Source organism: Cygnus olor, chromosome 7 (assembly GCF_009769625.2).
Source record: "Cygnus olor isolate bCygOlo1 chromosome 7, bCygOlo1.pri.v2, whole genome shotgun sequence".
Lineage (NCBI taxonomy): Eukaryota > Metazoa > Chordata > Aves > Anseriformes > Anatidae > Cygnus > Cygnus olor.
In genome coordinates, this window is record NC_049175.1 from 13,875,466 (window position 1) to 13,903,140 (window position 27,675).

The following is a 27,675-nucleotide window of genomic DNA, read 5'->3' on the forward strand; positions in this document are numbered from 1 at the left end:
ACCGCGTCATGGCGGCGGCGCTGAGGCGGTCGCGTAATGGCGGCCGCAACGCTGAGGAGGCGGTGTCATGGCGGTGGCGCTGAGGCGGCCGCACGATGATGTCGCGATACACGCGGAAGGCGCTGCCCCCCAGCGCTTTGGAGTTGTGAGTGGCCGGCGCCAGGCCGGGTTCCCGCGGAGGGCTGGGGGCGGCGGGGCCGTAGCTGGGGCTGGGGAGAGGGGATGGGGACAGCCCTAAGGGGTGGCCGGGACATGCGGCACCCCTGTGAGGCGTTTGTACCCGTCGTGGGCAACGTATTTAGTCGCCGACATACGATGCGGAACGTGGTTAAATCTCGAGTTTAATGTCTTTGAGCCGAAAGTGAGCTGAGGGGAGGGCTCCTTCGCTTACAGCTCCCTCAGCCGATGCTCGGGATACTTCTGTGGGCTCTCCTCCCGCTGCTGGGACTTTACCCATCTCTCTTTCCAGGCTCCTAAACTTCATCAAAGTGATAAGCTAGCAAATAACTGCTCCTAATTTGCTTAGTGTGGAGGCCATGCTTGTTCTGCCTGATCACAAGTCCCCTTTGGGGACAACAACATGATAGCTGCTTATAGAGAGCTGCGTCAGGATTTACGACAGCGCTTTACGTTTAATGGAAGACACAGATTTTTTAAGCAAATACCTTTTAACTCCGTGTTTAGCCTAGACTTAGTTTTGGTATCTTAATTATAAAGCCTTGGTAACCTGAATTACCCTAATAATAATAAATGGTTCAGGTATGCAAATCAGTGCATTCCTCGAAAAGCAGAAAGCCATGTAAAACTTGGGAGCTGTGTAGATATTTATTCTTGTCAGTAACATCAAGTTCTGCTCTTTCTTTTAGACAAGGACTTACAAAACATGCCTTGCGGCATCATCCGCTGCCGGATCCACAAGATGAGGGGTGCCCAGCCACACCCACGTTGGAAAACTACGGAGAGATCTCAAGGTATTTGTCATACCAGAAAACGGATCTTTTTCTGAAGACAATGGAAAAAACAATACCCTTTGTGTCGCGCTATATTTACAGAAGTAATACATTCGGTACTCCTAGGCTTTACCTCAGAACTGTAGCATTTCAGAACGTGTCCTTTCCATTTTGGACTTCATGATAAGTGTGTAGCCATATTTTGTTCCCATTTTGTAAATAGCCAGGGTCATGTAATTTTATGACAGAAGCAAGTGGAAAAAAGTAAAAAATAATTCCTGAGCAGTGTAGAATTGGAACTAGAAATAGTATTCAACTTAACTACAGTAACTAGGGGAAAATTGATGTTCTCCTTGGCCCCTAGATGTCCTACATCATTGAGGTTATTAGGAGTTAGTGTTAATACAATTACTTGTGTACTGTGGCTTCTGCTTAAATGCCTCTAAAGTAAACATTAACCCTATGAAAACTCTCTTAGAGAAGGATTTCTAAGAACTATTCTGATTTTTTTTTTTTTGTACAGAATGAAAAGGCTGTTTAACTGCTTTTTTGTCATTGTGGTGTTGTTGCTTTTTATTCCTTTTTTTGCCTCAACATGTGCATTTCAGTGAGTCTGAAATCTCGAAGGAATCAGATTACCCTCCTGTTACTCCAGCCGATCAGGGGAGTTCATGGTCTGCTAGTCAGAGTTATGCAGGAACCTCCACTGAAGACAGCTCGATCTTCTCTTGGGGCTATGATGTGAGTAGAACATAATTGTGCAAACCAAATCTACCACTGTGAGTAAAAAGATATTTGAAATATGATTGTAAGTACATTTCATAATAAAAACAAGGACCAGATCTGTAAATAGATTAAAAACATCCTGTTGACTTTTTCCCTATCCTTCCATACTCTCAGATCAAAACTAGGTTCATGTTATTCAGTTAATATTCTACATTCCCAATCTAATAGAGGAATGCAAATTATAATAATTATTCAAGACAGTCGCGTAAGAACTCTATTGTTAGAAAGCTGTACAAATCAAGAGGCGGGCAAAATGGCCTGGAAATACAAATCGCTTAGTGCATAAATGTATATATATACAACATAATAAATACTGTTATTGTGGAATCCAAAACATAAGTGGATGACTTGCAGATACTTGATGTGAGTTTACCAAACTTCATTTTGTTGAAAACTTCTGGAACCTTGTATGCTTCTTAAAATGGAGTAAGCCTCCAAGAGGTTATTTTTGCTACTTTTTTTTTTTTAATTCCCCATCTGACAAAACAAAGAATGCTCTTGCCTTCCGTGAGATGGAGATGGGTACTGTTTAGATTTAAAATACTCAGGAACGAACCCCATTTTCTAGCTACATGAGAACACGTGAGGTTCTGAGCATCCTTCACTTCCCCAGTGTTGCAGACCAGTCTGCATCGTGTTTTGTTTTGTTTTCTCTGGTCATTATGAACAAGAAATTTTCCATTTCATTAAAATGTTGCTGAGAATTATCCTTCCTGTTTTGGTTTATATTATGTAAATTAATATGCTTTTAATATAATAATATAGACATTTCAAAACATTTTAATAGCTTTTGTCACTGTAAGCTTATTATGTGGCTGCCATGAGTCCTAACAGCAGCCTGCCCTTATCTCTAGGGGTAAGATTATTTAATGTCTTTCTATGCAAAAGACTGTATAAATCAGACTTGCTAAGCTTTAAACAAACAGATGTCTTTTTCAACATAAAAAAAAAAAAAGAGTTAAATCTTCCAAATGCTATTCACTAAGTCTTTATTGGATAACTTTCCTTTCTAGGAATTTGATAAAGCTGCCACGCAACAAGTTCAGCGCATGTTCAGACAAATTGATGAGCTGCTCTATGAACAGAAAGAAAATGTACACGTTGAGGGACTGCAGGAAGAATGCCAGCAGTGGACATCCAACTTTCCTCATCTCAGGTATTTTATTAATAGGCTAATGTCATTACTGTCACAGATTTATAATGGGGTAGGGCTGGTAACAACTGCTTTTAAAACAACATTAACAGCAGGGTGGTTTTATGCAATTATATAGTACATAGGGATAAAAAGGTCACTCTGTTAGTATGTCTGCCATTGTCATTAATAAACAGTACGCTATCTTAATTCGGTTCCTTGCCAGGGGGATTATTGCTACTTGCAACTGAGTTAACCTTAATACAACAAAATTTTCTTTGAAGAGATGTATGTTATAGCTAAAACCCAGGAGCTTAAAAATAATTAAAAAAAAATCCTACTACCTCGCTCAGCCAGTCCTTAAGGCTATCTGGAAGCTTCAATTTGAAATCTTCATTACATATACTTGAACAGTTTTGTCCATATTCAAAAGTTTTACAATTAGCAGGGCCTGAAAAGACAAGCAAAATTTTCTTAATGGATTTAACAGGCTTGAAGCAACCTGTAGTAGGAAAAACTAAAACCACACTTAACTATTCCCAAGAAAACTGCAGAGCTTCCCAGTAGAATTTTTAGGATTTCTTGCTGTGTGTTCTTACACGCTGAAAGAATCTTACTTTCTGTGTTTTCTGATGTATTTATCCTTTGCTTTTGCCCTGGCAGGGTTGTGGGGAAGCAGATAGTGATCCCCACAGATGAAGGGTATGGATGGTATTCGAGTTCACCTTCTGCCAGTTTAGGTTCATCGGGTGTAAGCTCATCACAAGAAAAAGATTCTAATGAGTAAGTATCAGCAGTTGGTCCAGGCTTTACAAAGGTGTGAAGGTAATTTTTTTCTCAGTGGACTGCAGCAATTGGCTTCTTGAACTGTGAGCAATATGTGAAGATTTAACTTTTTTTGTTAGGCTGAACTTTGAACATAGCATACTTTATTTTCTTTTCCTTTTTAACTGAAAAAAGTACGTTCAGAATAGCAAGACCATCTAGGTGTCCTTGTTGCTCACTGCAGTAAACCAGTCACTAAGCGGAAATACCTTTTGTTACTGCTGACTTCTAAAAGGATATGTATATATGTATTACATATGTATATGTTGTAGCTGGTTTTATTGTTAATCATGTGCTAAATGTGTGCAGTACTTTAAAAATACAAAATAGTACATTAGTGCTGCTTAATTTTTTTATTTTAAAATGTTCTAGAGATTTTTTTTTTCATTAGCTTTTATTGCTTGCCTGAAGTTTCAGGTTCCTTAGCAAGAATTTAAAATATCCAAACCAAAAGAATTTTTTACTGTAATGCATAAATTTGTTGGCTCTCCAATACCTGGCCTTACCTACCACATTGTCTCTCAGTCTCTTGGCTCACCAAATGCTGCTATCAGAAGTGGAATAACAACTTCTTTTCATTTCTGCTTTCTGAAAACTGTCGCCTGTTCAGGTTTAGTGTTTTTGGCAAGAAGGTGCCTCTTTCTGTTACTCCTGTTCACAAAAAGGCCGACCGTTCCAAGTCTCTGACCTTATGTTCTCCAGAGAGCGAAGAAGGTGAAGATGGAATAATTGTCTCTGAAGGTGTAATAGAGGAATACTTAGCATTTGACTGCAGAGATGTGTAAGTATTGAGCATAAGATAGTACCAGTGTCCCAGAATTTTTGCTCTTAAGGCTTATGTATTTGGTCTTGCTGTTGATTCGTAAAGTATTTTATGATATTTTTAATTATTGTTTTCCTCTAGAGAACTTTCAGAAGCCTGAGGTTGGCAGGGCAATGGGAATTTTCTTTATCCATCTCCTAGAATAATTTATTTTGCTATATTTTTCTAAAATTTACATAGTTTCTCATACTAGCCATTTTTATTCCTGGTTTAAATAGTTCATTCCATCATAACTAAGAACCTACTACACATTGGCATATTTAAAACTTGTTTAAATGTTATTTATTTGTTCTGTTAAGTCAAATTCATTGTTGTTTGTCATGCACTAGCAGCGTGCTTCTCTGCTTTGAACTGCAGTGTACAGATAAGCATTTTGGGTGGGATTTTGTACCTTTACAGTTTTTCAGTGGTAATTTAAGAATCAGTGTGGATTTGATGCTTGCCAAGAAAAAATTATCGCTATTTTTTATCTTAAGAAGGAAGGATTAAGGGTGACGTAAAGACGATTCTTTTTGCTACTTTATTTAGCCGAACAATATGAACATATGGCCTGGGTAGGAAGTCTGGATGATGTCAGCTGCTAAATACTTAATTGATCTTAATAAATAAAGCCTCTTAGCTGCGTGGATCGTGAAATTCAAACTGGTAGGTGTCATTCTTTGACCAGGCCAGAGAGACATTATTGCAGCAAACAATATTGCTGCCTTTATAAAATTTTGGTAAAATATATTATAGCTTCTTCTAGTGGTATCTCCTTTATTTCAAGGTCTGTAGCTTTTTGATGTTAAGTACTAATTCAAGGAACAGATATAGAAGCCATAACAACTGTGCTCGCATCAGTATTTTTTCTTCATTCTATAATTTTGGCAGATGAACATAAAACTTTTTCAAGCAGTCATCTTCTAGGTTTTAAACTTCAAAATACCTCTTGCAGTTGTGGAGGAGTCTTTGGCCAAGGTCCATTGCAGCTGTGAATTAACTGTTTTTGTTTCCTTTATTTCCTCTTTCTGATTATGCCTAATTGTCTACAACTGAATTAAGCCCTTGCCCTGAGCACCTCCTGGATGTTAAAGCAGCAGGCTGAGAGTGGTATTAGATAGTCAGGAGTAGTAATATTCCTCTCTGTCTTCAGAATTCTGTAGTGATATGGAGCTTAACAATGGGATGAACAAATATCCCTGTAACTGCTAACATTTATTTTTAAATGGGACTTTTATCTCCTTTGTAAATTATTTATTATTCATCAAGTATCATTTTTAGTGAGTCTGTATGGGGAAACCAAGGCGTTCAGTTGATAAAGCAATTGTCTCAGTCATTTCTCATTTAGGTCAGTGGTTGATTCTGGAAGATATGAGAGTTCCAGTAAGTATTCCAGAAATACTGGAAAAAATTGCTTCTTCAAGTCATTTGATGTTACTATTCATTGTTCTGTTGGCTCTCAGAGAACAACATTATGTGCTAAATATGAAATTTCTCCTGAAGTGATGTCTTCAATCTGTTTGGCCAGCTGCCTTGACCTATTTCAATTTTAGAGGAAACAGCAGAAATACAGCCTTAGCTAATGTGTTAATCCTATTAAATAATTGCAACAAAATTGCAGGAGATATATGCAATGATATATATATATATATATATATATATATGCAATGAGGAGATATATACCGTGTTTATGGTACATATAATGCTCACGTTTCTACAGGGAGGAGGAATTGCATGAGAGGAAAATGGGACTCTCTTCTGACAGACGGAAACTAGGGTTTCCTCCTATCTCTCCATATTCCTGCATGAAGGATTCTGTGCTCACGTTTGTGTTTGATGATGTGTGGAGTGAAGTCCTAGGCTGCATGGAAGAGTTAATCCGCAGACACTGGGAAGGATCAGCCTCTGGTAAGGATCACAGTTAAACTGAAGATAGAAAAGGGGATTTCAGTTACTCAGTTTCGCAAGGATGCAACGGGAGAGAGATGCATTTGGGAATCAGCTCTTCAGGGTAAAAAAGGTTGTTTACTTCGCTAGCAGCATGAGACATGCCGTCAGAAGATTTCACAGAGCTTTGTGTTTAAGAGGACTCCTCTTTAAAACAAAAAAATGAGATTCACAGTACTGTGCACAATACAACACCAATAGTTTGTATTGACAGGGATTCTCTTTGGCTTTGCACAGATGATGAGAAAAACATCATAACAGTAGAAACGATCCGAGCAGGTTCTGGAAGCCCTTTGCAGTTTGATCCTCTGCCAGTGTTGTTGCCTCGCGTGCCACATACTAAAATACCCTCGATGACATCAAATCTGGTAAGTATTTTAAGTATTTTTAGCCAGCCAGTTTGCATATAGATGAATCAATACAATACTACCTTGAGCAAAGATGCAAGTATGTCAAGGGACTGTTCAGATACACAACTAGTTTGGATTTTGCATGGATGCTGACTGTCCTTTCTAACCACTTAAGTTCTGCTACTTCTCAGTTGAAAATTTTAATTCCTATTTTTCTCTTTAAAACTTAGTATTTTATATACATATTGGACTACCACGTGGTGACTGCTCACTAATGATGTGGTTGTTTCTACATCTAAGGGAGTTTGAACTAAATTGTGAGATACAAGATTGTGTGAGAGCTCATTCTCACTAGCTTACTCATTGTTAACTGATGAAGGGAATAAAGAACAAATCTCCGCAACGTTGTAAGATGGTTGTTTTTTTCCCCCAGACACTGAATTTGACTCTTGTGTGGTCTGCTTTAGATTATATGCTCCTAGAGTGGTGAGCACCAAAGCATTATCTCTGTTCATTCCATTTTAATTCAACTCTTTCCTTTTTACTTGTTTATTTCTACCCCATGTCTTCCTCCCATTTCTGTTACTGTACATGTAGTGCCCCAAAACCAGATGTGGCCGCAAAACCAAAAAGAGGAAAAAACCACCTCAAGTACGTATGCTGGAGAGATGGAAGCTCTGCTATTTTCTGTGTGCTATTGCTATGGTGGGTGGAATTTGATGTTTTTCCAGATCAGTCTGTATTCCAGGAGAAGAGTTTCCAGTTCTATTCTTGACATAAAAGTCAAAATATACTGAAAAAAATAGTTCTGTAAAACTCCTGGTTATAACCATTGTTGGAAGACTGTGTCATGAAAATGAGAGGCTCAGTTGGAAAATATTAAATATGACAGCATGGTATGAAACATTTGCTAAGCAGTACAATTTGTAGGAAAAATGAAATACTAAGATGCCCATCTTAGATGGCAGAAATAAAACAACTGAGTATTTATCTCAATGTCCTGAAAGAAATGTTTTTTTTTCCTTCAAAATGATTAGCAAAGACAAACTGTATAAATATGGGCGTATGTCATTACCAAACAGTAATTCATTACTGTTCATTCAAGCAGTATGTATTTTTTTAATTTTTCAGGTAAATCTCTCTCAAGGCTCAAGTAGCGGCTCTCAATGTAATCTAAATGGCTTGATAGTGATCCATGGGATCCAGTTACAGCAAAGGAATCTGCCTGTAATGGAGAAAACACTGTAAGAGCTATAGATTTTGTCTGTTAAGTAGAGCACTCCCACAGAGAGAGGGATTCAACCCAAAAGAATGCGAGATCATTTTCTATACTGGAGAAAGTAATTCTCAATTATTTTCTTTTTGCTAATGTACTTGTCCTATATGAAATGGTATACTTTTGGTAGAGATTTTCTGTATAATTGCTACTGATTTATCTCTTTAGTGAACAGCTGCAGCATTAGTGGTAGCACTGACATCCCAAAAAGAGATGAAGCTCAGAATGATCTGTTCATTTCCTAGAGGTGGAATTCTGTTAGATCTAGGCTATGGGTGTGAAAACTGTTGCAGTGTTTCTTAGTATAGAAGCTATAATTATTCACAGAATATATGTGACAACTTCAATCAAAAAAAGATCATAATTCAGTTTAAAAAAAAAGTGTATTTATATGTAATAGGTTTTTTTTTTCTTTTTCACTCCCTATCTATTTGAGCTGTAAATTATTTTATATGGTTATGTGACAAAAACAACAGCACATCATCTGTGTCCACATATAACATTGGTAATGTCACGTGCGGATGAGTACAGTGGAAGCAGGGTGGTTATCAGTCGTATTAACCCTCTCTTATGGTTCTGTGCCCCGTTTGTTAGGGACCTGGATGACAAACGACCAGGCTCCAGTTCCATCCTCTCAAACAGAACGTGGCCAAATCGTCCCCCTCTGGAGCTCAGTACGTCATCTCTGTCACGGCCCACGAGAAGGCGAAACCCACCACCACATACCCTGCATCCCATCAACATGAGCAACTCTCGTACTGGGACCCCGCGATCTGTGGACGATGTCTTCAGGGGAACTCGATTGTACGTTTCAAAACCAGTTTTTCACAGCAAATTATAGAGAACCCAGCTTATACAAAGAACGTTCAGTTAAAGGGAAAGAATGTGAATTCCTTGATTTAATACAAACAAAAAATGTCTAGAATATATTCATTTTGTTTGGTATAAATGATCTTGACTGTATTTAGTTAATCACAGGGATTATATACTCTTAAATAAACATGTGTATATATATGTATATACACACACATTATATAAGCAGCTCCTGTTTTCTAGGCTAGGTGTTCATCTTCAGTTGCTGGGCTGAAATTAGCATTAAGCAATACTTTGCCCTAAAGGTTATTAAAAAAGAGCAGATAATAATGCCACCTCTGGGAATGGGCAGTCAAGATTCTGCCATTGTGCAGTAGCTGCCCAAGAGAACACCTTTATATATAACACCTTCATCCTGCAGTACAGCCACACAGCATGTCCTTCTGAACTGCAGACAATGAGCATTTTTACTACCAACTTGCTTTTATATATCCCCATCACCATGATTGTGATGATTTCTGCTTGGCATTGATATTCAGACTCGCTTTGCCTATCAGCTTAATATTAAACATCCTACAAACTATAAGTTGTTGTTAATAGATTAAATAGATTTCTGCCAAACTTCACCCACTGAACTCCTTTTTTAAAATCTAGTCTCCAGTAGTCAGCCCTAACGCAAGCATCTCACTGCAAAACTCTGCATGCATTGCTCTTAGTTGTAACATTTTTAGCTTAAACAAAGCCAAACAAACTGTCAATATTGTATGTTTATGCAATGTCAAATATAGAAGCTTAGCTTTTCTTTTTCTTACTGGTGCATTTCAGTCTGACTGCGTATGAGCAGCTGACCTCACCCTCCCCACTGCCGCTAAACCGAAATAATCTCCTACCGCCCATCAGTACCACCAACGTGGCAGAGCGCATGGGCACTGCAGGATCCCAGAGGCAAACGGTAATAGGCATAACTATTTAATTTTACTATTGGACAGTCTGAAATTGTAGTTACTGCTGATCCAGTTACCAAACCCCAGAGTTCCAGTTAGTTCATTGTCTCATGACAGCAGCTGTAATACATGCACTAAAATTCTGCATCAGATTTGGCCAGCATCATCCTCCAGAGGTGAATTCAGTAACTCCAATAAATGCCACAATTTTCTTCTCGTAAGTAGGTGTAGGATAACTGACTTGGAAAATCAGCTTTAATTCCTAGGGTACTTAATTTAAAAGCACTGCTGTAATATGAAGTCATCATATCTTTATCATCCTTCAATGCAGAAATCTCGAGGGAACTCCAGTCGAGCTCACAGTGTAATGACCCATGAAGATAGCCACCAGCAGCTACACGAGAGGCTTTTCTTACCTGATCATTTCTCCAGGCCTAAAACAACCAATGTGTTCTTGGTAAAGCATGGCAAATGATACCAAATCATCCTCATTTACTGAACAGGGTGCTTTGACACTTAGCAGAGAGAAACGTTATTTGAGAACCAAATGTCACAGGTGATTGGTGCCATCAAGTTTGTCACGGGGTTAGAAGCCCACAGGTTAGCAAAAACATCATTGCTTGGAACTTCGAAGAGAGAGAGTCACTTTTTGGGGGGACATGGGTCCTACTGTACTGCTCCCAGCCAGCTCCTAACTACACCTATATGCAGCTGGTGGTGCTATACTTTTCCTGAAGTATCCTAAAGAAATCTGAGATGTTTCTGCAATAAGCTAAGCATTACATTAGGTATAACGTTCAATCTATCACCTGTACTGATACTCTAGCATCTTCTTCGAAAGCTTTGTAAGAATGGTGGGGGTAATAGAGGATGCTTTCAAGCTTTCTTACATAGACTTCAGGAAGTACTTTCTACAGCTACATTCACAGACAAAAGAGTAGGGTAGTCTTAGCTGTCTCCTTGTACAAACATGCTGTTCTATTTATGAGATGTCTAGTCTGTTTCAGTAAAGCGCTTGTTTTAGTTTATTGAAACACCCACTCTGCTGCTGTCTTGTCCTGTCTGTCAAAAGTACTTTTTATCTAAGCTTCCAAAGCTAAAATTTTAACAGCAGCTTTTAAACGGCTGATGGTTTAGTTTCTGCATAAAACTTCAACATCCTTGACTTTAGAGTTACAAATGTTCGAACTTTCTAAAAACCTGCTTTGAAAGAGAACAGTTTTCAGAAGTGGTAAGAGCCCCCCTAAATGCTTGAGTGGTCGTTCTAACTAAGAGTGTTAGAAAAGTGTATTTTCTACCCCTGAATTTGATTTAACCTTCCTTAAACATGTAAAAGCTCTACTTAAACCTTTAGAACATCTTGCAAATCTGGTATCTCAGGGAATAAGTACATTCAAGTAGTTTTCAGTTGTATATTATTGATGTTTGCGGGTTTTTTCATGCAAACATAAGTAACTTGACTTGTCTTTACAGCCGGACCCACAGCGTCACCGTTCTTGCTCTGTTATTGATCACAGTAATCAATCTTGGACACGCAGAGGATCAACAGATTCAGGTATGCTCATCAGTTATGGCATTTAATGAAATTGAGCAAGAGGTGGGCTTTTTGGGCAGGCGCCTATTTCCTACATTGAGGAAGTTTTTCAAAGTTCAATTTTGCATTTTAACTTTTTGTTACACAAGTTAGCCCTCGTGCCCTGGAACAGCTTTTTGGAATGCCATCATTGTAGCTCTCACAGGAGTTCACCCCGTTACCCTCAACACAAAGTCAGGTCTCACCTCTGCAGAGCGGGGCATGAGATGCATTTCTGAAAAATAGTTTGTCAAGGAGAGTTCCACTGGAGGTCTCAGATAAGAACAGCATGCTGAAAAGGTAGCGTTAAAGCCGCAAAAGTTAATGGAAGCTACAAAGGGTAAGGTAGCAAGCACGGAAGTGATTATTAGAGGACAGGAGGGGTCTTTTAGCTTGATTAATAGCCGAATGGCCAACCACCACTAATACAAGTGGTACAAGAGCCAGCCTGAGTTTAATAAAGGCACTAAACTGAAATAACTTGGTTTTAATCAAGGTAGTATTGTTCGCTATTAAAATGAGTATCTCCCCCCTCCCTGAACCAGCATATTTAAATGCAAAATGAGTTTTATGACTGCTGCATTGGCAAAAAAAAAAAAAAACAAAAAAACAAAAAAACCACCAAAACTTTTGTAGATTTGAATACTTCATAGAGAGTTGAAGAAACGCAGCAGATCCCAGAAATGCAGCAATGATAAAAGCACAGACCTCACCCTGTAGGAAGGACAGTCATGTCTTCTAAAACTTACAATTTCCAGCTGATCATGTTGATATGTGATTACTTCCCTCTTAAGAAAGCCTCTGGCTAAAAGAAAGCAAAATACCTTGAAAGTTATTTGAATCTTTTTTGAAGTTTAAGTTTTTTGAAGCTACTGATTTACTGACAGATAGCTAGACTAAGAAGCCAAAAAAACCCACCACATTTTAGCATTAAGATGAAGGAGCTGCATTTGGTACTTAGTTTTAATACCTTCTCGAAATCTTAAAGTTGTACATGATCTCTGTTTATCAGGTCTTCATCCACATGGCTCTGTGAAAGCTCAAAGTCGAAGTGGATCAGTCACAAAAAACAAACGTGGGTTCTAACGTGTCATGAAGACGTATCCATCCATCCATCTCCAGAAAGTCCCAAACCACCTCTCATTCTCAGCAATGTCAGTGTTGTTTACAGAGAGTCTTGAAACACCCTTCTTAGGAATAATCTTATTTTTTATATAAATCTAAGAAGCAACTGCCAAAGATTAGAAGGGATATACTTGCACATTCCATTTTCTACCACTAGGAAAAGCTATATTCCAGTGGACAGTGAAGCCTAACTCCTAGAAAATTTAGCAGATACTCTAAATCATTGCTGTTTTCCCATTATTACTGTTTTGTGACTGGTTCATGTTGTTACAGGCAGGTACTGCAGGACCTGCTGATTTGTCCATCAGCTCTATGAAAAATCAATCAGGCCTTCCATAGCAGTAGTAATTTAAGTTTTTAAAGCTATGTTTAAAGCTATATTTATATACTCAAAGCAATATTATATTATCAAAAGCAATCACTGCATATAATACTGCTTAACGACTCAACTTAGACAAGTTATGAATTCTGTAGTACTCGGGGGCAGATACTAACGCTGTTGTGTAGAAATAAGGTAGCAAAACAGATGAAGAGAACTGACAGCTTTAGGGGTAGCATACCACTGAACCCTCCTGTGTTATATACTTATATCTCTTCCTCAGTGTCCGAAGAAGGTTTAAGGGGGAAAAAGGAGTATCTTTATATAAGTCCAGACTGTATCCAAAGAAAGCACGCTGTCTTCCTGGCAAGATGTTTTATGGTAAATTCACAGAACAGGTCAGTCTCCTTTTCTAAAATAAACCTGCAGTTATGTATTTCTGCACTCCGCCACAAAGGTCCACAACCCACAGCTGTGACATCGCTTTTAGTAGATGTGCTCTGCACCGTGTGACAGACATGCTAGAGATACCAGCTCCTTGCCCTTGTGGCTCCAAGGAAAACAAAAACATGAAATGGAAACTTTTCAAAATAAATGATTAGTTGAAGGTCTAACTCCCAAGCCAGACTAAAGGGAGTGTAAAGACAAGCTGAGGATAACCACTTGTGTATTTTAACAGCTAGGATACTGCATGAAAAGGGTTGTTCCGTTATAATCCCATTTAAAAGCACTTTTTCTACGTTTCTTTATTGTTAGTATTTTCCAAATTACAATTCATAATGGAAAAAACTTGTCAGAATGCTTTCTGAAGTGGCTCCCCTAATTCTCCACCATAAGCTATGCAGTCTAGCAAGTGTTAGTTGCACCTGGAGAACAGCTGGTAGTTTTTGATCTGGATTCACGTTCTTCAGTCCAGTTTATTCAAGCATGCTCTGATTGAAAAGAAAGCAAATCAGCAGTGTGCAAACATAAATAGGATAACTCCTTCCTTTGCATTTCCAGAGGAAAAAAAGCCTTGATCTCAATCTAAATCTCTTAAAACGGATACTAGAAAGGAGCCTGCAGTCACTAAACCCTTTCAAAAGTTTCTCTAACTGTTGAGGCTATCAGAACACTGTATAGTGTAGAATTTAGTTATCTCAGCTGGAGATAAGCATCCTGTCTGTACCAGTGCCATTCCTCAGGGACTTAGTTTTCAGTAGCCCTAGTGTGTCAGAGTTACAAAAATATGTAAACTTGAACAGACTTCTAGTAATGTAACGTAGTATCTCATAGCTTAGGGGAGTCAGTGAGTTACAGAAGTGAAAGCAGTCTCTTGTAAGGTAACTTCTGATTTCTGTTCAAATGGCTGACACCAGAGACTTGTCCTGCACTGTTAGATACCTGTTTTGTGTAGCAAAAGTTGTGCTCAAGGCCTGTGTGCTAAGCAACACAGTGATCTACTGAACTCTCTCAGAACCAGAATAATGTTTAAAGCAGCTAAGTAAATGGGAACAGAGTTCCCCTTCTACCTCTAGCTTCCCAAGGGAGCCCTGTTAACTTGTTTCTGAATTCTGTCACTGAAGTGATGAGGACCTTCAACTCAGAAGTAAGTGTTCACCTTGTGGCTCTTCAGCCTTTGAAAAATGATCCACAAAATAAAGCCAGCTTTATTCCTTTGAGCTACAGCAAGCTGAAAAGAGTTACCCTTCAACTTCATACCCCTCCACAATACATAAAGTGGTTTAAAAAGAGCTGAAATAAAAACCCTTCAGAATATTTGCACGTGTTACAGGAGTACTGCACTTCTGAAGTGACAACTGGTGACAAATACAGTGTACACAAAACCAGGAGGCAGAAGTAACTAACCACTACCATCGTACAGTGCCTGGGGTGTGATGCCATTGAAATAACACACGATGCACCTCGAAGTTTTGGAACTCCTTGTCGTGGGACATCACAAACCCTAGAAATACACAGAACCAGCCGTGTTCTGTGTCTTTTTAACTTTATTACATCAGCTCAGCGTGTTAGATGTTAGGAAAACTTTTGCAAAGTCACTTACATACTTGTTGCAGCCTCATTTTCTTCTCAAGGTGTCTACTTACAGGCCACTGTCAACCACCAGCACAATTAACACTATAGCTGTAGATGCAGTAGAAGTGCACAGTATTAATTTGACTCAAAACCCTAAGAAGAGTTAATGTAATCAGTTTGTTTTGAGCAATTACTTAGGAAACAGACGGCTGGGAAAGCAAGATAGCACAAAATTCTGCAAAATCTTCATTTATTAAATCTGCAATTTTCAAAAGGATTCTTATAAAACCACTGGAATATCTGAAAAACACCTGATGAGCTGAAGTGCAAAGACCTTTAAAAGCCTCGCAAGGTTTGTTAGAAAAGAAACGCATGAACAACAAAAAGATAAGGTTTCTAAGTCAGCCGCCACAAGAACTGTTGCTGAGGTCTCTGAAGGTGCAGGATTACATTGTTCCCCCATCAGCAGCACTGATGTCCCCCAAGCGTTTGGAGGGAACATGCTTCAATGCGACTTTAATAAACAGACAGGCATCCCAACCATCTCATCGCTTCCTTGCTGTAACAAAACTATTAGCCAAGAATCTGATCGTAACTAAAAAGCACCGAAGAATGTTAAACAGCAGCACCAGAATGCTTTGTCATTCACGATGCATTCTGCACCCTACTTCCCAGTCACAGCAAGTTGGTGCACGCGCTCTGAAACAGTAGTCCAGAAAACCTCTGAAATTCTCCCAAATCCACATGTTCCCATACAAAATAATACCTCACATTTCAGCCTACATAGTCCTTTATTTCTTTCCTTTCTTGGCTGCAGTCTTCCTTCCTCCCTTTTTAGGATTGTTCCCATATTTTGCTTCCAGATGGGACAAAAAGTCATCCATTTCCTTTTTACGATCTTTATTTCTGCTCTGGGGGAGGGAAAAAAACACAAACCTTTTATTACTGCTCAATACAGATTATACTAATGAAGTTAGATAGCTACATAAAACCCTGGAATGTACTAAGCAGGGAATACAGGCTGCAGAAGGTGTAGTTCTGTTAAGCAAAAGCCTGTTGTATCCTTTAGGCTCTATACCTGACTTCTGCAAGTATCAAAACAGAGGTAAATAAGGCCATAAAAATACACAACTTAAGGCTAGGAAAAGCAAAGCAATTTCTAATTTAAACCCCAGACTCAAATACAATTTGAGGAATGGTTAAATGTCAAATCCTAGGAATCCCACTGGACATGAAGAAAGGCAAAACTGAAAATCAAAACCTAAACAGAATGTTTCTTTCCTCATTCCCCAAAACATCAAAGCAAAATAGTAAGACTGATCAACTTTTGAAACCTTGTGGAATCCCCCAGAAAGAAAAAAAGCATTAACACTCCCTGTCTAACCACCTAAAAGTAGAAGTTAAATATTTTGATCGTGTATGCAGTAAAGATAAGCACATTAAAATAACTTAGTTAATTTTTAAAAAGATGCAGATAATAAAATCCATACCATCCTCTTGCCTATTAAATGAAGTATGTAGTTAGCATTAGGTCACATTTTAACCTCAGGAAGCTAAGAAGAGTTGCAAAGATCCAAACTGTAAAGATGCTCAGGGAAAACACAGATATAAGCCAGTACCACAAGTATCTTCAACAGATGCTAAAAGCCTTACTTGAATCAGTGCTTTCAAGTCATCTTCTCCATCACCAAGGCCCAGTTCTTGTTTAGACTTTTCTGCCTCTCTTGCTTCTTTTTCTGCCTGAAGTAGCAAATTAGCTTTTAGGAAAGTATTTTGCATGTTATTTGAGTAGTTAAAATAGTTGCTGAACACTTGATTCTGCATCTGTATACAAATAGCCACAAGTAAACACAGTTTCCAAGTTAGGCCACAGATCAAAGAGCCTGTTCTGGTTCCCTGGTTGGGTAGAGCTGGGCAGGTTTTTTTTGCTGTTTCACAGAGCTGAACACGATGAGATCCCCATCCCTGCCCCCCCCCCGTACCCCTCTTCTTTTGTCCTAGCAGCCATTACATGTTCTTTAAGTTGAAGGCTACTGTCACATGCACATATTGTACAAAGTGCCAAAAAATTAAAAATAAAAAAAACAACACAGTAGGTTGGAGAAGAGGTTCATTTATCCAGAATGTTATTTCACACTTGCCAATAGGCAAGCATATTGTATTTCTGCCATGCACTCATCTGAACTCCAGCAACTTGCAACTTTATAAATGGATGCAGGGACATGCTAAACTGTAATAAGCCATAGTGAAAGATGCTGAAATAGAAGGAGGAAATAGTAGGCAACAGCCTGTCACTACTCAAAAACCTTTCACAGCAATCTGATTGAAATTAGTGGAAACAGTATTTTTGGAGGGGAGTTGGGAAACGTAGGTGACTTGTGGTGGTCAAAGATGCTGAGCAAGATCTGTAACCCAGCAATCCTGTGGCAAACACCTGTCTTAAAAATAATTTCATTTATTTCCACCCAGGGAGAATAAAAGCTTATCATATACAACGTTTCCTTGTGATTGATACTCACCCGCCTTTTTCTTGCCATGACTTTCTGCTTAGACTCTTTGACAAAAGCTTTGTAGGATGGGACTTCTTTGCAGTCAATGGCTTTTTCTATGATTTTCCTTATTCTCGGCTCATCCGTATAGTCCACACACAGCACAGACTCCATTATTTTATCCATGTCACCCTCAAAATCCACGTACGCTGCTTTGATATCTGCTAGCTCCTGCTCTGAATCTTTGTAGGTCTTCTCAAAATCCTCAATATCTTTCACGGTGATCTGAAGGAGAGAGGGGAGGTATTCACAAGATCTACGGCTCAGTAGGAAACAAAGCGAAAAAATACGACAAGCAAAGCGGCACTTTAGCTTAAAACACGAGGGGTTTTATGCAGAGGGAGGGTCTGCGCGCCGCTGCTGACCTTCTTGAAGAGCAGCCGCCAGTACTCCTGCCAGTCCCGCTCGGCCCTCAGCGCCTCGCCCTCCTCGTCCACCGTGCCCTGCTCGTCGTACAGGGCGCGCTGCTCCGCGTCGCTCAGCACGGCGTACGCCTTGCCCAGGATCTGCGGGGACAGCCGGTCCGTCAGTCGGTCGGTCAGTCAGTCAGTCAGTGGGGCAGACCGCCCCGCGCTCACCTGGAACCGCCGCGTCGCCTCCTCCTTCTCCTCGGGCGGGACTCGGTCGGGGTGGACGCGGAGCGAGGCGCGGTGGTAGCCGCGGCGGATCTCCTCGGGCGAGGCCCCGCGGCGGACGCCCAGGGCTCGGTACAGGTCGGCGGCGCCGAAGGCGGCCTCGCACTGCTCCAGCAGCCCCATCGCGGCGCCGCCGCCCTCAGCCCGCCGCCCGCGGCCGCGCATGCGCCGGGCGGGCAGGAGGGCGGGCAGGAGGGCGGCGCTGAGGGGAGCGGCGGGAAGCTGAGGGGGGCAGCCCCGAGCCGAAGCCAAAGGACGCCCCCTCGAGGCCCTCGCTTCCCCTCGGGAGGCCGGGAAGGGAGTTCTGAGTAACAAACAGCGCTGTGACCTCAGGGCGCGGAGGTTCGGTTCTCCCGCCCAGGGGAAAGCAACGCGTCAGGTACACCTGCCACTAGGGATTTATAATAAAAAGGGACTCTGCTTAACTCTTCTCTTCCCCTTGGTAAACTCCACTGCCCCTTGTTGAACTCTTAACTCCCCCTTAGTAAGCTTGCTGTTTGCAAGTTCTCTCCGGCTGAACAAAACCCACCACACTTCTGAAAAAGCTCATCTTCCTTCCATAAACACACATTCTCCACAATACCTACAAGGCTTTCACTCAGACAGGCCCCAGGAAAAATAAAAACTAAGCAGCTCTTCAAAAAGTCTGTATTTATTACATCCCAAACCAAAGCGTACATGTTTTCCTTGCAGGCTATCCCAAATATCACAATAGGGTAGCAAAGGTGTTTGTGTCCCAACAAAGCCAGAGGAAAAAAACACTCCAATATAGATATGTTTATACAAAACTCATAAGGTCTTTAATTAAATGCAACGTAAGTGGTATACACAGATACGTACAAAAAGGTCGATGCATAAAAGTTAGTATTTTACATATCTTGTGCCTTTTCTTGAAATGTTGAACAGTTCCCTTCTCTACTAATACCATGGAGGGAATAAATTCTCTACCAATACAATGGAGGGAATTTAAAAACAGCAGTGTTTACTCAGATTTCAGCTCTTATTTACAGAAGATGGTAACATTGTAGAATATTCTTGCTTTCATAAAAAAACCTTATAAAAGCTACTGGATATCTACCATTATAAGAGAGCTCTGCTAATGTCAGTGAGTACCACTATTCACAGCTTGATTAACCGATTACCGTTACGCAGCTCAGGTTACACCTGCAATGATTATTTCAGTCAGTTCCAAGAAACACCGATTTCTCTCTTACCTGATCACCTTCCTTTTCAACTTCTCCTTCTCAACTTCTCAGCGGGCCCTTTATGGGTTTTCCAAACTTAAGTGCTAATGCTGACCACAGCATTAACACAGCAGGATAAAGACATGACAGCCAAAGGGGATTAAATATAAAATACTTAGCTATTTTATTCTTCTGATTTTTTCAACTTTAATATTGCCTTCTTTCCACGTAGTGGAGCTTTGGCTCGGTCAGCTTCCTGCACAGTTTCAGCAGTCTTCTTTTTCGGCTGCTGTTCTTTGGAACGTATCAGGTCTTGACGTCCAAGTTCAGCCATTTTTGCTTCCCAGGACTTAATTTCGTTTTCATACCGAACCTTATCATCTTCAGCAAGCTGCAGGTATGGCTGGAAGACAAGCACACCTCTGCAGTTGTGGTAAGGGCTTTATCTGGGTAACTGCCAGGACACAACCTCCCCTTTGCTACAATGGCAACTTATTACAAGACCCAATGCCATGTGCATCCCAGGCACCCACTTTCACCTCCAGCAAATTCCAAAAAAAAAGCACCGAACTTGAACAAAACCACAAAATCCCACCAATGAATTTTGGGGATGTGAACACATGGCAATTCCCAAAGAGGAAGTTTATTCGATGTTACTACTAAGGTGTTTTATTTGATTACTAACTTGAGAGAGCAGGCTTATGTAAGGAACAAGAATAGGTTTTTCTGCATCTTTTTTTTTTTCCGCAGAAAGAATATGAACCTCACACATGTTCTAAGCACACATTCAAAACAATGTGGAAGAAGGGCCTTCAGGAGAAAGGACAGACTGTACAGAATAATTCAAAAATGCAGAGATTTATTATTGGTATAGCACTCATCCGTTTTTCATATACCCATCTGCAAATTTGTACTTCAAATACATTGTGAATACTGCCAGAAGACTATCCCCAACACAACCAAAGTTAATAAATGACATGCAAAAAATCACTTTTACTACACTGGCATTTACAAATATTAAATATTATCAGAAAAAAAAAATCTAATTGTTGCAAATTATTCCACCTCCCTCCCTTGATCCCATTCACCTTCCATTTCCAGGCATACAGAACTTCCAGCCTATCCCACTCACATTTCATCAACACTGTTAAAGAAATGGTCATTACTGGAATAAAAGTAATGACTATCTTTTTCAAGACACGTAAATAAGATCTCAGAGTAGTTTCCTCTATATTATCTGTCAATATTAGTATAACACTGGTAGATAATTGTCAGTGTTATATCTAACTCAAGGTTTTTTAACAATTTATTGACTAAAATTTTTCATTTTCCAGTTAGATCAGAGCCTCATCAAAAGCCGCAAACATACCTGTTTTTCAGAACTGGGCAGATTTTGCCACGTTTCGAATAACTGCTTCAGCTTTGCCTACAGGGTATTAAATACACAATACATTAGTATTATTTTAACACTAGACAGACCGCAGAGGGTTACAGACGAAAGCCAGGTATAAACCAATATAAAAAAGCAGGAACTCATGTAGGTTTAATACTACATATTCTTAACCTAGGTAAATAATAAATGACATGGTTTGACAACTTGCTGGGCATCATCCGAGACACTTTTACAGATAATAGAAGCACAAAGTAGAGTAAGTTACTCAGCCTGCAGCAAAAGCAGGCGGACCAAACAGATGAATTGATTTACAGCACCATAACTACATCTGACCCTGCATACTGGTTTAACATAAACCAAGCCCAACTTAAGACAAGCCCACATAGGTACTAACCATGTCTGCAGGAAACTGTGTGTCACTTCAGAAGTATTTAGCCATGTATGTGTCAGACTGGGCCTCAGCTGACTGAAGATGCCTGCCCTTGTAGACAGAAAACTGAGGAACGCAACTATTTCCCTCATCCTCATTTACTTGCTGCTAAACATACCGACATCCTAATTAAACTGGTTTTAATTAACACCGCAAGGTGTTTTTGCAAATGAGTCCCATTGGATCTTTCCATGACACTACATTATCACCACTTCCCAGGTGATTAAATGCACAGGGCAAAGTGAATATTGGGCACATAGGGGAGGTCTCCAGTGCATCACGTGCACTAATCCATCGGCACAACTTAAATCACCCCAAAATGCAGCTTAGTGTGGAATTTGCAACTTTGCTGAGAACTCTTCCACATCTTGTAACACTGATTGTGCCAGAAGTACAATACTGGAGAACTGGTAGCAGACCACTGTCACCATGTGAAAAATTAACAGATTTCTAAATCAAAAAGAAGAGTTCTCTCCTTACAAAAAGGAGGCATGAAGCCTGTAAGCACTAAGCGCACAAGATACAGCAAGTACTTAAGTTTGTACATCCACATAGCAGCTTATATAGGATGTACCACCAGCAGCATTGCCAGATCACTACAGCCTAAAAAACAAAAACATTTAAGTTAAGCAAAATGTAGATACTGAAGTGTTGAACATTACTTTGAAAGCCACAGAATCCAAGACAGACTTTCTGAATATAATAGTCTGTTAAGGCACTTATAACTATATATATATATATATATATATATATATATATACACACACACACACACACGTTTGTTTGTTTGTTTTTTAGAAGAAATTTTCCTGGCTTACCGCAGGTGAAACTCCCACACTTTTTTGAAAGTTTTCTGACACAAAAATGTTAAAGCCACTACGAGGTCTTTTAGGTTTTCCAAGCACAGTCAATTCCTTTAAAAACAACACGAAGAGTTAGTCAACCTACCCTGCATACATTTTTCCAAACTAAACTTAGCGTTTATATTCACATTTTGCACACACAAAATAATGAAGCTCAATTTTTAGTGATTTAGTGATCTGTAAACTGGACCGTATATCAAGATGATTTGGTTATTTACATCTGATGACAAACTAAATTAAGAAAAGTTAAAAACTTGATTTTTCACAGATATAAGAGGAAAAAAACACTTTTGAACTGACTCTTACTTCAGCAAAGTCTTCTAGAAACCAAAGATTGTTACTAAATTCCACTCAGCAAGAAAGTCACGACGAGAGGTTTTCTATTATCTTCATACAGCTTTAGTTACTGGTGTGAAATTCTGTATGCTTGCAGAGAGGAGGGCAGATTGCTAACTGTGGGAGGTGAGGCGGAACAGAATCAGCAGATTCCCAAGGAAAAAGAACTAGTTTCTGTGTCAGAATGCTTTGTCTACATGGATCACAGTGAGGCAGCACAGCACGTTAGGGGTGCATTTACACTTACCATTCTCTCCAGCCCTAACACACTCCCACTATAACTGGGGTTCTACAAGTTACCACCTGCCTGGGTATTAGGTATGGCAGTTAAATTCCTTGTGGTGCAGGAACCATTTGGATTAAAACCTTCCTCTAAGTAGGGGAATTCATTTCACTTTTGTCAATTAGGGAAGCATCACACAAGCAGTTTAATTCACAGAAATGAATAAACAGTAAGCAAACCCTTCAACTGATTTTGCCACTAGACAAAACATAATACTGTACCTTTACAGATGGTTCTGTCTCTCAGGATTTATAAATAAACAGGCTACAAGGAAATTGGGAAGATGATCCATATGAAGGACATGAACAGACATGCATGTATGTAGGCCTAACTCTACACGCCAGCAGCAGCACAGATTGCAATGAGGCAGAGCTGGGAGGAAGGCAGAAAGGCTATTTCCAATGGCAGTCGCCTCACAGGGGCTGCCAATGAGCTAACGGATACAAGGTCTTTGGGAAAAGCTATTTCTGGCTGTTTTCCCAAGGCAGGGAGGTGTTGCTGGTTCAGACGCCTTACTACCTGTTGTTCCTCAGGCAGATTTAGGAAGAGGAAGAAAAAAGCAGAGAGGCTAAATAGAAGCACAAAGATACCTTGCTAATTCTGGACTTCAAGCACAGGAAAGCCACTAAAATTCCTGCTAACACCAGCAGCGATTTATGTATTTATTTTTAAAGTTTTAAATTCTAAGCATTTAACTCTTCTCTGTATACCCGACAAACAGATTTCAGTTTCCTCGAGAGAACAGAAACATAGACTTGGAAATACTGACTCTCTTTTTCCTGAACGATCTTCTTTTCGCCAGTCGTCTCCTCCTTTCTTCTTTCAAAGCCGCAGCCTGGGCTGGAGTTAGCTGTGCTTTATATGCAGCCAACTGCTCTTCATATATTCGCCAGTCTGCCTTTCTTGCTTCCTCATAAACCTACAAGACAAACATACAATCTTCAGCCTTACCGAGGTGTTTTCATTCAGCTAAGTGTGGTGCCTTTAAAACTACTAGAAAAGGACAACAGCCTTCTGAAACACTCATTCTGACATAGCCCAATCTCCATATCAATGCAACATTAAAAATAAAATACAAGCACCTACAACTAGGTAAGAAAGGTACTTCTGCAAAAACTTCAGTTCCTGTTGAGTTTCAGTAATCAGCACTGTCTGGTATTCCTCTTCTGTGGCAATCCCTTCTAACCCCTCCCCGCCACCTCCTTGCTTTCTCAGGTCCCTGCACTTGAACATTACATGAGCTAACACTTCTAACCTGCTAATAAAAAAAAGGTAACTAAGATTTTTAGACTGAAGTATCAGATCTGTTTGATTAGTGGAATGGATTGAGAAGAACACAGATTTAAAAGCTGGCTCCACTCCTTGAATTATCTTAGTTAATCTGATAACAAGGCACCTGACAGATCTTCAGATGCGGCTCGATGCAGTAATAATCTTCCATGCAAGAAGGAAAAGCTGCAGCTCAGTTGAAATGATTGCTCTCTAACTACATCCCACTGCAGCACACAAATTCTTTGGTTGCCAAACACGTTCCTAGAACCACCAGTGCTGGGTACAGAAGCATCATAAAGTCACAGTCTTGGTACTACAGCACCAAGCGTACATGTAGATCTGAGAAGGCACCATCCCCTTCTTTATTTCAGGCATACAAACAAGAAGACACACGTTACACTAAGGCACACACAGACAGAAGTCCAGAAAGGACCTAAGAGCACTAAAATGCTAGGATATAAGAGCACTCGAATACTAATAACAAAAGGTATCATTTGTTTAGGCAGAAAAAGAATCAACTCCCATCAGTTCCTGACTGGAACTCATTGCTAACTGCAATCAAGGAAGAACATCCGTTAATTTCCTATAACTGGCACTTAGAGTAGCAATTAGCAACTGTATTTGTAGAGTTCTTTTACACTATCCCTTGCAATTGTCACTCTTAATGAAACTCGGCTACCTATAACAAAAAATAAAGTCAACTAAATAAGACTCTAAGGAAGTTACCTGAAAATCACGTCTCTGATTAGCATCTAATCAGATAAAAGAGGTTGGTCCTTTCATCAACAATTAGTTCAGGTCTCTCCTAACTTATGCACTGAACAAGTAGAATTTTACAATTCTTACATTATTATATATGTATGCACCCACGTATAATTATGATTCATAAAACAAGATACAAACTTACCTGCTTCTGCGATGCTGGCAACTCCCTCCAATCACCTGCCAACTTTTTAACCAGCTCCGTATTACTCATTTCTGTATATTAAAATGAGAAAGCAAGAAAGTCAAGATCAATGCTGTATTTTCAGTAAGTTTCTTCAATTTTCCTGAAGCAGGCTGTCACTAGTATCTTTCTCCTGTAGAAATATATTTTCCTCCTTTCATAACAGTAACTACTTTGGTGTAGCAGGGGAGGCAAATTGTAATTTGGGTGAGCGGAGGAGGGCTCCCACTTATGGTTCAAACCACAACAAAACATACAGTTGCAAATTGAAGCAGCATTTCAGCTCTACAACAGTTTTTCTTTGGCCGTATCCTTTTCTTTACAATATAATATGATCTGAAATGGGAGCAGAAGTGGGGGGAAGAGACCAAAAGTAAAATTTCTAGTTCCCAACTTTTAGCTAAAGAGCCCTGCTGGATTCTTTAAAGCAAGTATAGAGTGATCTCAACCACCTCGTACAACAAACTTATTTAACTTTTATTAAAATAAAGTCCTTCAGCTACAATATATTTTTTTTAACCTTACTTCTGCTGCATGTCATCTTTCTCCCACAAACAAAATCGCAGTGACTTGAGATTGTTTTGTTCTTAAGCTGAATGCCATCAACTCATTTGATGAGTTTTCCAGTTAGATGTGAATTTGAGGTGGGCACAAAAAGAAAATCAGTGTTTCTTTTCTTGAAAAATCCTTTCCAGGATTTCCCTCTACTCCATTAGAAAAGAAAAATGTGGATCTTCCTCTGTCCCATCTCAAATGTAAAGTTCAGTCATCTCAACAACGGAAAAGCACAACTAAGCTGTTGAAAGTAAGCTGACTTAGACAACAGAACCGTTAAGGTTGGGGAAAGCCCTCCAAGATCACCTGGTCCAACCATCTACCCACCACCAATGTCACCCACTAAACCATTTCTCCTGGCACCATGTCCGACCTTTCCTTGAACACCCCCAGGGACGGTGACTCCACCACCTCCCTGGGCAACCCGTCCCAATGCCTGACTGCTCTTGCTGAGAAGAAATGTCTCCTCATTTCCAGCCTGAACCTCCCCTGGCGCAACTTGAGGCCATCCCCTCCGGCCCTGTCACCAATTACCTGTAAGAAAGCACACCGCTCTTAAACCCTCTGAATACACAATGCTCTAGCGATTCAAAAACAAAATTACCGAGTTTTTTTTGAGCAGTATCCCTACTAGAATAAAAATAATAAAAAAAAAAGACAAATCTCCCAGTGGGCTCTGAGGCACAGAGGGCTCGTTTGGGAGTTGTTTGTGTGCTGTACCCCGTGAGGCACCCCCCACCCCTCCCCGCCCCGCCGTACCTGGGTGCTGCCGGCGGAGCGGGCCCTGCCGCTCGCTGACGAAGCGGAAATAGGCCGTGAGCGGCCGCTTCGGGCGCTCCGCCGAGCTCAGCCGCCGGGCCAGGCCCCCCTCGGCCGCGCAGGTGGCGCCGCAGGCCCTGCTGGCAACGGAGCGGCGGTTAGCGCTTAACGGCCGCCGGGAGGCCGCCGAGCCCCCCTCGGTCCCCTCCCCTTCCCCTCCCCCGTCCCGGCCCCGCCGCACCTGAGGAGCCGCCCGGGGCCCGCCGCCAGCCCCGCGGCACGGCCCAGCGCCGCCAGCGCCGCCGCCATGGCTCGGCCCGCGCGGGGCACCACGGGACGTCTCCGTCGTGAGGGGCGGGGCTTCCGAGAAGCCCCTCCTCTCCGCGCGCGCCCGTCGCCAAGGTGACCCCGCCGCGAGGCCACGCCCCCTTCGAGGAGGCCACGCCCCCTGGTGGTGCCGGCCGGGGGGGGAATGGCATTTAATGGCAAGGGGAAATTAAAAGGGGCAGGGGAAAGGAACCTCCTCCGGGGCGCTGCAGCAGCTGGGCGGGGGGAGAGGGACGCAGGGAGGGGGTAGGATGGTTAAACGAGCCCGGAGCGCCAAAGGAAGGAATAGGGAAAGGTGACTTTAAACAAGTTGTATTTTATCACACGCTGCATTTGAAAAATAATCTGAAGGTGGAGACGCAAATCAGAGGCGTTCATCTTGCTTATCTTGCAGGGTGATGGAAAGCCGCTTGTACAGGAGAACCGGCTGCAGTACGACCATTTCCAAACAGCCCCCAGCTTTACAGCTCAGCACAGCGGAGGACAGGGAGTGGTGAGAGACGCATGTCAAACTTCCCCATGGCTCATAGAGATACTGAAAACATTTAGATCACTTCTACAAGCGTGTTTCTACTCATCTAACAGAAATAAAAGGTCTTCGACCATCACAGCATGCTCCAAGGTTTCTACCACCATGTCTGCCAGCCTCACTACGTCAGCCTACAACAAGTATACCAAAGCACTCATTTTAATAACAAACCAAAACATTTCTTCAGTTTACAGCCTAAAGTGAACAGATATTTAAAAACTAACAGAGCCACCCTCCACCAGACTTTCATTTCAGAATTCATTGATCAGCACTGAAGTGACATTTACCTGCATGAGACCAACTTACGCCGTTAGGGCCAGTGCATGCTTTCCCTCCCACACCCCAAATTCCAGTTTAGCATTCATTACAAACGAGTAAAAAACATTTTTGTCATCTTACAGAGCTATTTTATGATGACAACTTTCCCAACTGCAAGTCACTTTTGTTTCATCTGCAAGGCACAGAGCAAAAAAACAAGTCACGGTTCTGCTGTCAGATACTGGAGAAGAATTTGCAACAGCCCCTTGGAGCTGTTCTCGTTTTCACCTAGTTTAGAAGAAAGGATCGCCCCTCGCCAGCACCACTGGTTTTGTGCATGCATACTCAAGTAACAGTTAATGGGTTAAGTTAGCTTCAAGTGTGAGAAGTTTACCGTGACATTCTGATATTGCAAACAGGCCCCCTTAACTGGGGCATTTGATGTTCAAGCACCTGTGGTATTTACTCCATACATTAATATGCAAGTAGTAGGCGATT

General features: G+C 40.9%; 3 protein-coding genes and 1 long non-coding RNA gene across 9 annotated transcripts; 2 read left to right on the forward strand and 2 right to left on the reverse strand.

Annotated features, from left to right (window-relative positions):
* Positions 1-4: 4 nt before the first annotated feature.
* On the forward strand, positions 5-13,619 carry FAM149B1 (family with sequence similarity 149 member B1). Of its 5 annotated transcripts, none has more exons than XM_040563530.1 (15): positions 5-145; positions 867-971; positions 1,559-1,691; positions 2,750-2,892; positions 3,532-3,651; positions 4,304-4,474; positions 6,216-6,403; positions 6,680-6,810; positions 7,390-7,497; positions 7,924-8,036; positions 8,663-8,872; positions 9,707-9,833; positions 10,157-10,282; positions 11,299-11,380; positions 12,411-13,619. In XM_040563530.1, the coding sequence occupies exons 1-15, from the start codon at positions 96-98 to the stop codon at positions 12,482-12,484; spliced, it is 1,881 nt and encodes a 626-aa protein (XP_040419464.1). In that variant the 5' UTR covers positions 5-95; the 3' UTR covers positions 12,485-13,619. The 5 variants fall into 5 exon arrangements, with proteins under 5 accessions (XP_040419464.1, XP_040419466.1, XP_040419469.1 ...); XM_040563532.1 differs by having other exon boundaries at positions 7,390-7,443; XM_040563533.1 differs by lacking the exon at positions 5-145 and adding an exon at positions 153-361 and having other exon boundaries at positions 7,390-7,443.
* Positions 13,620-15,630: 2,011 nt separating this feature from the next.
* On the reverse strand, positions 15,631-18,225 carry DNAJC9 (DnaJ heat shock protein family (Hsp40) member C9). Its single transcript, XM_040563557.1, has 5 exons — positions 17,986-18,225; positions 17,773-17,913; positions 17,378-17,632; positions 16,512-16,598; positions 15,631-15,769 (listed from the first exon to the last, which is right to left on the reverse strand). The coding sequence occupies exons 1-5, from the start codon at positions 18,205-18,207 to the stop codon at positions 15,650-15,652; spliced, it is 825 nt and encodes a 274-aa protein (XP_040419491.1). The 5' UTR covers positions 18,208-18,225; the 3' UTR covers positions 15,631-15,649.
* Positions 18,226-18,817: 592 nt separating this feature from the next.
* On the reverse strand, positions 18,818-26,426 carry TFAM (transcription factor A, mitochondrial). Of its 2 annotated transcripts, none has more exons than XM_040563561.1 (7): positions 26,305-26,426; positions 26,064-26,200; positions 24,711-24,781; positions 23,301-23,450; positions 21,868-21,963; positions 20,596-20,652; positions 18,818-19,629 (listed from the first exon to the last, which is right to left on the reverse strand). In XM_040563561.1, the coding sequence occupies exons 1-7, from the start codon at positions 26,370-26,372 to the stop codon at positions 19,411-19,413; spliced, it is 798 nt and encodes a 265-aa protein (XP_040419495.1). In that variant the 5' UTR covers positions 26,373-26,426; the 3' UTR covers positions 18,818-19,410. The 2 variants fall into 2 exon arrangements, with proteins under 2 accessions (XP_040419495.1, XP_040419494.1); XM_040563560.1 differs by having other exon boundaries at positions 26,064-26,203; positions 26,305-26,387.
* Positions 26,427-26,450: 24 nt separating this feature from the next.
* On the forward strand, positions 26,451-27,385 carry LOC121073040. The gene is made up of 2 exons (XR_005821474.1): positions 26,451-26,685; positions 26,785-27,385. It is a non-coding gene; the product is annotated as an uncharacterized LOC121073040 (long non-coding RNA).
* The last annotated feature ends 290 nt before the right edge of the window (positions 27,386-27,675 follow it).